The sequence below is a fragment of the Melanotaenia boesemani genome, chromosome 16 (genome assembly GCF_017639745.1).
Source record: "Melanotaenia boesemani isolate fMelBoe1 chromosome 16, fMelBoe1.pri, whole genome shotgun sequence".
Lineage (NCBI taxonomy): Eukaryota > Metazoa > Chordata > Actinopteri > Atheriniformes > Melanotaeniidae > Melanotaenia > Melanotaenia boesemani.
In genome coordinates this window covers 28,194,724-28,204,783 of record NC_055697.1, presented here as the reverse complement: position 1 = coordinate 28,204,783, position 10,060 = coordinate 28,194,724, and the positions used below count along the sequence as shown (strand labels likewise).

Genomic DNA, 10,060 nt, shown 5'->3' with positions numbered 1-10,060 from the left:
AATTAAGTAGAGATAGTGTTATGTTATAATGCTGCGTTGTCATGGTGACCATAATGACTGGCAAAAGATAGATAGATAGATAGATAGATAGATAGATAGATAGATAGATAGATAGATAGATAGATAGATAGATAGATAGATAGATAGATAGATAGATAGATGTCATGCAGTAAAAACTGTTGGATTTAGGTTATTTTGTCAAAATAATTGATGAATAAATGATTTCTGATAAAATGAGGAAATACAACAAAGTGCATGCTAATATGGGATAAAAAAAACCTGTTAAAGCATTCATCTTCTTAAATGAAAAGTAACAGTCTCTATAATCTGGATAATTTATTCTGGCATCACTTCTGACTTTCTTCTAATCTGATCATCTATAGAGTCACTGATGCGTCTTCATCACATCACACTCGTCCCTCCCTGCTTTTTTCTCTTCAGTCCTCCTCTGACAGAATTTCGTGAGGGGTTGATGGCCGGGACTTGCTTTGACCTCTGCCCTCCAGCTTCCTGTCCTGCAGGAAGTCTCGAATCTCTCCAGGTAAACGTTCAAATTTTTCCTGAAACTCTGCCTCCACAGCTGCCTGCAGCTGGAGAAGGACAAGAAACACTGATTACAGGCAGTTTCCCAGCTGAACGACTCCAGATGGTTTCTCCAGTTTAAAAAGGTGGAACTATCTATGCAAACGCAGATAGCTGAACAGCTTTAAAATGGCTTGCATAGGGTCTAGTTGCATCATCTGAACACCCCATGCTGATGTCAGCACTGACTCCAAAATGAAAATGCGTGGGTGTGGAGCCACAGGCTGCAGCAGCAGCTTGTAGCACAGATTTTCTGCTGGGTAGTTAAATCATGCAAAATGTTATTGCCACTTTTCACTGGGACAAGATTAAAACAATGGAAAAAAACAACATAAAAACACATTAATTTCCACTTGTGTTTACCTTTGGTTTCTGATCTTGTATCTCCTGCAGAAGCTCATTGTGCTGCTCCACCAGCTGATCGTGGCGCTTCGTCTGAGTTTCCTCGAGCTGAAGACAAACGGAGCTTTATGAGGCATTTTATGGCCACAGGAAGACAAGGATCCAGCTAGGCAAGAGATATCACTGCAGCCATAAAATCTATAGAAAAGCCCATCGAAACCTCTTATAACCCAGAGTCCTCATCAGTTCCTCACCCGTTTTATGTTCTGGACGACTTCATTGACATAAGACTTATTGATCTCAATCTTCTCCCTGGGACAGACAGACAAATGGATTAAGCTTGACTGGATTGGGGTTAAGTATTTTTTTTCTTCTGACGTGATTAACTTTATTGATGAGTGGATGTGGTAGATGAGAAAGCAGGTGTCTGGAGTGATGTAGATAGATGAAGTAAAAATTGATGTGTGTGTGTCGTTATTGATCATACTCCTCAGCCAGATGTTTTTCTTTAGTCTTAGCTTGGTTGATCTTCTCTGTTCTTCTTCGATCCATCTGCTTCTTCAACTCCTTTTTCTCCCTGTAGTAGCAGGAAAAAAGATTAGAGCTGATGGTGGGGGAGTGCTCAGAAATAAACTTTATTGTCATTATATGTTTGGCATGTGTCAGGTCTTCTATATGTTTATCCAGATAAAAAGCTTAATTTCCTTACTTTCAAAGAATTTATTTGTTTGTGGGTGTAGTTGATATATTATGATATATCCTGTAATCTGTCTTTTCAGAAAAAGAAATTATAAGACAAAACCTGCGTTTTTATCATTCCCTTTTAAAAATACAATGGCAAGGCAAATTTAACAACTGTTTTGATAAAAGTTAGCAAATAGAAAAGTTTTTAACCCTGATGTAAAACTGCTGAGCTAAATAATTAAAATACAAGGGTTAATTTTTATTTTTGTTATATATATAATAATATAAATAAAAGGAAAATTATATGATGTTTCTCCCTTTGGTAACCTGGATTAAAAATCTTACTTGTCACAGATATCTTTGAGTTTCTTCATCTGGATGTTGTGACTCTCCTCCGCCAGACTACTCAGTCTTTCTGTCAGCTGGAGAAAAAAAACATTCAAAACACACCGAACTAACATAACACAAGAACTGTGGGACACAAAGCTTTATGAAGTGGAACTTCAGCTCAGGGTATAAATGTGAAACACAATTAATTTTAATACACATATTTAAATACTTGTATTTTCAAAATGTTTATACTGTTACTTCATTAATTTTTTATTAGAATAATATAATATAATATAATATAATATAATATAATATAATATAATATAATATAATATAATATAATATAATATAATATAATATAATAAAGGTAAAGAAAAAACAAAAACAAAAAACTACACACAACAGAATAAAAAAGATTATATTAAATAGCTAAAACTTCAGAGTCTCTCACAAAGTGTAATGTCAGGTTGAGCAGTATAAGCTAGTATTCTTTTTTTACCGTTTTAATGTGTTCTCTCTGTAGGTATTTCTGACTGTAGTATTGTTCCTGCCTCAGAGCCAGAAGCTGCTGTTGCTGTTCATCTCTCAGCTGCTGGAGACGGTCGTCTTTCTCACCATCTGAACATGAGCCCCTGACAAACAAACAAACAAACAAAATGAGTATTTTTGCTCCTCATTTAAACGTTTAACTCTGGAAATATTGATCAGAAACAGACAATGAGGACCTTGTATATATTTTTCCTGACATAACATTTTATTTTCTAAGATGATGACGCACCTGTTTTTACTGCACTGTCTCGTCGTCTTCTTGTACTTGTTGTTGAGCTCTCGGAGGAGCTCTGATGTTTTCTTCTGGTGTCTCCTCACCAATTCTTTCAGCTCCTTAAACTGCCGTCGCTGCTCCTTCTGGTAAACTTTGGACTGCTGCAGACTCTCCAAGCTACATGCTGGAACATCTGTTACCACAAGGTATACAGCATACAAGACACTAATGCTTAATTATCACTCACAACTCCCTGTTTAAGTCTTTCCAAGAGCTAATGCTCCATTTTATTTATTCATATTTAGCCACAAAACTCATTAGAAAGTCTTTAAAAGTAACACTAACCTATCAAAACACTTAAAACCAGGTCTTCTGTCTTTGCTGCTGGTTTGGCTGCATCTAAAATCCAGAAAAATATGATTATGCATCAATAAACAGAAGTTAAGCACAAAATCCTAATTTAAAATAATTAACATATGCATGTATATGATCTACATGAAGAACTCTTGTAATATTTGAATGTGTGTTTGTTACCTGTCGTCACTGCTTGCTGATTGGCTGCAGTGGCCTTGGGTGTCGTGGCAACAGGGGTGTGGCCTGCTGGGCCAGAGGTGGGACTGAGCCCATTTTCCAGAGGAGCTGGTTTCAGATCACTCTTACGTTCTGTGGTGTTTTCAGTCTCATCCTGAGAATCAGAATAGTGATAAATCGCAGGAAAAAGCCAACATTATATTCAGTAGAAACAGGTCTCACCTCAGTCTGAGCGTCCTCTTCTCCATCCTCCAGAGTCAGAGCTGCCAGCTGTTTGGATCTCTGCTCCAGGAGGTTGACGTATCGGATCGGGTTGGACAGAGCCTCAATCACATCTGGAGAAAATATATAAACATACAAATTCAGAGCTGCAACCACATCAACTAAAAGACGTCACAACTGTATGTCATTTATGAAAACAATAATAATTCATGTAGGCTTGAAAAAACTAAAGTTTGACTATATGGATGAGCTCCAATAACAGCAGTTGTTTATCAATGAAATATCTCAGCTCCATATGCTTTAATACTGATAACAGAAAGACTCCAGTTTGAACAATCCAACCAGGATTCATTCAAATCATTTCAATTTTCTGGTGTTTCAGCATCTTAACGGGCACAAAATATGTATTCTGTGGCCATTATGAATGCTGAAAAATGTCCTGTAGATGGCTCCATAGAGCTGAGAAGCAGTGGTCATTCATGTGGTCATTACATTTCACTGGAATCTGCAAATTTTTACTCTTGGAAGTTTTGCTGTAGCGTCTAAGGTTATGAAACATTTTATTTAATTATTGCAGAGGAGAGAACTGTGCTAAAATGTCTTATTTTCTTTAATGAAACATTTGCAGACTTGATTCCCTTCATGTGCTGTCTTTTTTCATCTCCTTTATCATATTATTTTCTGTAAAATATTGTTATATGTAATATAGTGCATTTTAAAAAGTTAAACTAATAATACTTTTCCAAAGAAACATGTTTTTGACAAGTTTTTACCTGCAAAAGTATCCGGGACGTAGTCTTTGACTTCAATGTAGACAAACACAGCTGGTAGGATCAAAGACTGATTCTTCTCGTTCCTCAGGCCGATGTAACGATAACCTTCAGAGAAAAATATTTCATGTAACTCCAGCCCTTCATTCAGTATGACAATAAACATATTATGAAACAGTCAAGTCTGGCAGGAAATGAGACAGAAAGAGATGATGATGAGTCTGTTAACTCCAAAATCAAATTATCAGGACAAATTAACCCCCATTTCAATTAAAGCTGCCAAAGCAGCATGATGTGTGAGAGCTGAGTGGGTTTTTGAACACAGTGGGAGCCAAGATGCGTCTTTAGGAAGTGGGAGTGTTGGGCAGATTGTCAGTGTTTGAATGATGTAGCAAATTGATCAGAGGATTTTAGGGCTCTTCTGGCAAAAGAAAACAAATATTAACATGTCTGAGGAAATGATTTAATCCCATCTCTGTTGATCATCTTATGTGATGTGCAGGAGTTTTGCCAGTTGGTTGAGTGTTTGGCCCTGAGACAGATATGAATAGACGAGCACAGATCTCTGAGGGATGACGCACACAAACCAGCTATTGGGAGTCATTGCTGACAAGAACTTAAGGTGGGGAGAACATGTAGAATGGGTTAGTTCTAAAGTTAATAAAGCAGTTGGGATAATAAGGAAGGTCAGCCTGATCACAACAAATTGTCTGTTCATGCTTTATTATAGTTTGATTTATTCTTATCTTTCCTACTGTAAAATAGGCAAATACTTTTCCAACTGCTCCTCAAAAATCTTGGTCCAACAGAAACATTTAGTTAGAGTCCCAAGCTGGACCGACTCATCTGCTCCATCCATTCCTTTATTTAAAAACCAATAATTTCTACTATTTATGATTTTATTACTTTTCAGATTTGTTTTTTTTTTTCTATGAAATGTATTTAAACAAAGGAAAGATCCCTGATCATTTTTGTCCTATTTCCAAGTTAATTCAAAGGTCCATTTCTACAGGATGTAACTGGACAATGAGCAAATCTTCATCATCCTCAGCTACTCACCAGGTGCAGTCAGTTTAAATAAGATACAGAGGGGTTAGACTGTGGAATAATATTTCTCATTTAGCGAACAAAGGTCATAATGTTGAAAGTTTTAAGAGATGTTTCATTGTTGATTTATAATATTTTATTTATGTATGTATTCATTCAAACACTGCTTTTTTTGCTATAGGTGGAAGCTTGTTATAACCTGGTTGAGCTTTTTTGCCTCTTCTAGCACTGTATCTTTTATTTCTATCTACTGAATATTTTAAATGAGCAAAATAAAATGAACAATGAACAAGATCTTTCTGATGATGATGTACCTTATACATACCTGGTCTGATGGCAGACACTGGAATAATTCTATGACCAATAAACTTCCCTCCTTCCTCAAAGGCAGCAATTCTCAGGGAGGCCAGAGTGGGAAGAATCACCTGTTAGGAAGCGGAACTCAGATGGTTAATGAGGACGTTTGGTTCAATTTGGGTTTTTTTTCCCCCCATCTGTTGTTAGTCACCTTTTTGAAGATGATCGGCTCTTCGTCCCACACTGGATTGACTGCGTTGTTGTTCTGAGAGGTTTTGGTCTTCAGAGCTTTCCTCCTGGTGTCTGCAGGAAGTCCAAACATCTCCACCTCCACGTACACACCCACCCTCCGATCAGTCAGAAGCTGGCCTGAAATGACCTGAAACGCGCAGAAGCATCAAGAAGCATATGGAGAGAGAGAGAAATTTTATTGGGATATAAATACACAGCATCAGCTCCATTAGATATTTAAATAAATAACATTTTATAAAGTTTAACACTTTAGATATCTTGAAACTAGAGTGACCAGACAAAAACAAAAAAGTCCTGTTAGAAGGGATTTATTAACAGTAACAGCTACTTGTCACAGTATCAGAAAACCTTATAATTTTGACATTTCTAGTTTAAACTTATTTAGAATCTCAGTAACAAGTTCATATATCTTGTTATGATAATCCCAGACCAAAATTTATTAAAAAAAGTTAAATAATCTTACATAAAAACATCTAGAAAAAGAAGAAATATTATGTTAGATAATTAAAAATTGCAAAGCTTTTAGTGTATTCTCTTCAAAATTGCAGAAATAAGAAAAAAATTGTTTTCTCTTGAACCACATTTATAATTATGGCAAAAAAAAAAAAAAAAGAAAAAAAGTGGACATGCTATTTCCATGCGGCAGATATACCTTCACAGAGAGGGTGTTTGCTACGATTCCATCCACTGTGTTTTCTGTGAAAGGGTCAAAGTGCTTGTCGTGACGCCTCATAAACTCCGGCTTCAGTCTGTAGCCGCTGCGACCATTGTACTCAAACATGAAGAGGTTCAGCTGCATGGACAAATCTGGAACAGAAAGCTAACGTAGTTATCAATATAAACGCTTCAAGCCACACTTTTGGTTGGAGCTGTTGCACTCTTGTTCTAGCAGGAGTTATTTCAGGCACCGGTGGTCTAGTAACATTCTTATTCATTTCCACCTGAGGCTACACTAAGAAGATAGCAACTGGAGCTCTTCCAAGGCATGGGAGCATAAAACTACTGCTGATTTAAAATCCGGGTGTGCTGGCATCTGGTATCATACAGAAAAACTAATAACTGAGTCCAAAAGGCAGCTGCAGTAAGAAACATTCAAACAGTCCCATGAAGGCAATGAAGGAACTTTAAAGGAGTCACATTTATTTAGGAGTTTATATCAACTCGGGTCAGCAGCAATGACACAGTTATCAGATGTGGCATTTTAAAGTCTTTAACTGAATGGATTAACTAATTATATTACTCATTACATGAGACAGGAACGTGAAATTAGACTTCCTGCACATTTTCTGTGTAATGAGACATAAGTATCTGAGGTGTAAGTAGAGGGAGGTACATACCAACATAATGCAACTTTGACAATCAAAACTAAACCCAGGAGTGAGACTTGAATAAAACTGGGATGAACTCAAGAAAACCTTTTCAGAATAAAACAGAAAGCTGAACATGAAACTGGAGCTTTACAAAAACAACACAAAACAAACCAAAACTAAACAAAGGAAATGTAAGATAAGCTAACATCAAAGCCCTGTTCAACACCTGGGTAGAGTTGTGAATTCCCACACCTGCTTTATGTTCTGTTCACCTCCCCACATACTGTGTTAAAGGGCTGCAATGTGCTCGTGCAGGAAGGTTGTGAACGAAATGCAAACCTTGCAGTTAATGAGTATCCTGTTCTAATAGCTGTGCCACAGCCACTTATGATGCCCATACAGGTGTGTGGGTTCTTAGTCACGCAAATCAAGCTGTCACTGCCTTAAAAGCTAAACTTAAAGCTTCTAAATTGATAGATTAACCAAAAGGTCATATTATAGTTCCCATTTTTATTATAAAATCTATTTTAAAATCAGTCTCCTTATTAGATTAATTAATAAACTGATCATTTATAAAACAGCATGTGAGCAATAGTTTGGAAACACAAACATTTTCCCCTAACAATTTCCATTTTTGCATTCTTAGCCAGTCCTGGAAAATACTAGAAAACAATTCCATGTTTATAAAGATTATGAAGTGTAACAGTTTTTCTTTCTTTACCAATAGTTTGGTAGTTGAGCGCCACCAGCTGACATCCAGCATTCCAGAAAAGTTGAGGCATGAAGTTTGACGAGTCCACTCTGGTTCCTTTCGGGTAGATGCGGCTTAGCTGGGATTTATTGTATCTGGTTAATGTGGATTAAGGATAATTCCATGTGAGGAGCCATGAATGAAATCAGACAAAGTTCGAGGAACTGAACAAAGACTCAGAGTAATTTTATTACCAGGTTTTATTCAATAATGTTGGATTGATGTCCAAAGAAAAAATGCATCGATCAAACGAGATGGGAATCTAACATGGTCATTATTATAAAAAAGTACCGATATTACACTATGTTTATCACTGATTGGCAAATTTAAAGGATTATTCCTTTTTTCTTTTAGACTTTAATTGTGTGAAGTACCTCTGAGTGTTTATACGGACAGCAGTACTCTGACATTAAAAATAACAGACTTCCTATAAGTTGCGATTTTCTCCATCAGCTTAACCTGTAAAAGCTACATGGGGGTAAAATTTCAAATGTGTATTTCTCGTTCAGGATTAACCTGCACAGTATAAGTGGGCTGACATGGCTCTTCCTATTTCCTGAAAGTGTGTCTCCCCAACCTGGAATTCCTTAATGTCTGAAAGCGTGATCACATGGCAGCTTTAATGTTCGGCTGTGGACTCCTGACTGTTGAGTTTGCTCCAACATGAACACCAGAAATCCAAAATGAAAATGAATTTAAAAACAGCTGTATGACTCACATATTTCTGAAGGATTTGACATAAAAAAGCATAAAAAAAGAGGAAGAGCAACACAAAGTATAGAAGTGGTTGCCATGGTTTGCTGTAGCTGTGGTAACCGTTGCCAAGGATACTCTACAAACTCCACTGGTGACTTGGTGAGGTGCTCCAAAGCTTTGGTCTCCACAAAGGAGGACATGTGGTAACAACGAGCTGCCTCTACACACACATAGACAATAAGAAAACACACACTTCTGAGAACAATTCTCCATGAGTAGCATTAATGAGGATGATGAAGGTCAAAATTATACATTATTTCTTCCTATAACAGAAAAACTGTGACATATACATACATTATATATATATATATATATATATATATATTCTTACATGCAACACCATAGAAACAGAAAAATCCAAACATCAGAAAAAAAATGACATAAACGCATCAGTTTTCTCATCTGCTTGTCTTACTCTTTGATGCTTCAAAGGAGTTGAACTTGGTTGGCTGGACGTAGTTTACCAAAGTTGACATTTCCTCCGTAGCTATTGCCTCTCTCTCTGCTGAGCCCTGAGATTAACCACAAACAAGATGACGTTTAATGCTGAAGTCTGACATTTTGAAATGAAAAACTAAAAAAAAAAAAAAAAAGTGCACTGAGCAAATGTTTGGAGAGAGCAGCTGTCAGGATCTTTGGGGTTTCAGTTTTTATCTTGTGTTTGGACTTTATTTTTGGTGTTTGGATTTCGTGTTTCAGGGTTCTGTATTAGTTTAAAATTACTTCAATGAATGTTTCAGTTTTCTTGTGATATGACAAGATTGTTATGTTTCCCTTTCTCTACCTGTTTCTACCTTTACCTGGTTTAATTTTCTGGTTTTGGACTTACTGCTCTGGCAGCATATACATGTGGACATGTATTCTTTATACAGATTTCAGGCTTTTGTGGGAACCTTATTTTCTGGTGTGCACAATGACTTCCCAAGTCATATTCACATGCATTTATATACATATATTTATGTATATTAGTGCACAGCAGCTTGCTCAAATACAGGGTTACTGCCAAAACATTCTGCTGCTACCATCAGTAAACATCTTACAAAAGGGACAATAACATCATAAAAATCATGCAAGAATAGTTTAACTGGAGCAAACAAAAAGCAACACAGGAGATATACGTGTAGTCTAACATTTTCTGCCTTTAATAACAACAAATCACTTTAATAAACTAGCTGAACAATAAACAAAAAACTAACTGAAATAAGCCACACTAGTTAAATAAAGCAGCCGTCTCTAGTTTGCAGTCTTCTGTTTATCACTGTCCTTCTCTTCTACTTTGCTGTTTAAATGTCATTATCCCGTAATTTTCCTGATATTTCATTTTTATCCACTAAAAATAAAAAAATGAACAAGGGGTCGGAAAGTCATTTTAACAACCACAAAAAGCAGGTGAAATGGTCACCGCCAGAGCATCTCACACAGA

At 36.5% G+C, this 10,060-nt stretch overlaps 1 protein-coding gene across 1 annotated transcript in view; it reads right to left on the bottom strand.

Moving 5' to 3' along the window:
• Nucleotides 1-94: 94 nt before the first annotated feature.
• LOC121656144 (1-phosphatidylinositol 4,5-bisphosphate phosphodiesterase beta-1) overlaps nt 95-10,060 on the bottom strand; it is a 30,665-nt gene continuing 20,699 nt past the window's right edge. Inside the window, exons 16-32 of the mRNA XM_042011201.1 lie at nt 9,053-9,149; nt 8,713-8,797; nt 7,852-7,976; nt 6,473-6,627; nt 5,780-5,947; nt 5,597-5,696; nt 4,228-4,332; nt 3,455-3,567; nt 3,236-3,386; nt 3,047-3,100; nt 2,717-2,894; nt 2,438-2,570; nt 1,954-2,030; nt 1,412-1,501; nt 1,179-1,236; nt 946-1,032; nt 95-590 (exon numbers count right to left, since the gene is read on the bottom strand). Coding sequence (XP_041867135.1) covers nt 438-590; nt 946-1,032; nt 1,179-1,236; nt 1,412-1,501; nt 1,954-2,030; nt 2,438-2,570; nt 2,717-2,894; nt 3,047-3,100; nt 3,236-3,386; nt 3,455-3,567; nt 4,228-4,332; nt 5,597-5,696; nt 5,780-5,947; nt 6,473-6,627; nt 7,852-7,976; nt 8,713-8,797; nt 9,053-9,149 — 1,929 coding nt within the window. The 3' untranslated portion in view covers nt 95-437. The remainder of the gene's footprint in view (nt 591-945; nt 1,033-1,178; nt 1,237-1,411; nt 1,502-1,953; nt 2,031-2,437; nt 2,571-2,716; nt 2,895-3,046; nt 3,101-3,235; nt 3,387-3,454; nt 3,568-4,227; nt 4,333-5,596; nt 5,697-5,779; nt 5,948-6,472; nt 6,628-7,851; nt 7,977-8,712; nt 8,798-9,052; nt 9,150-10,060) is intronic.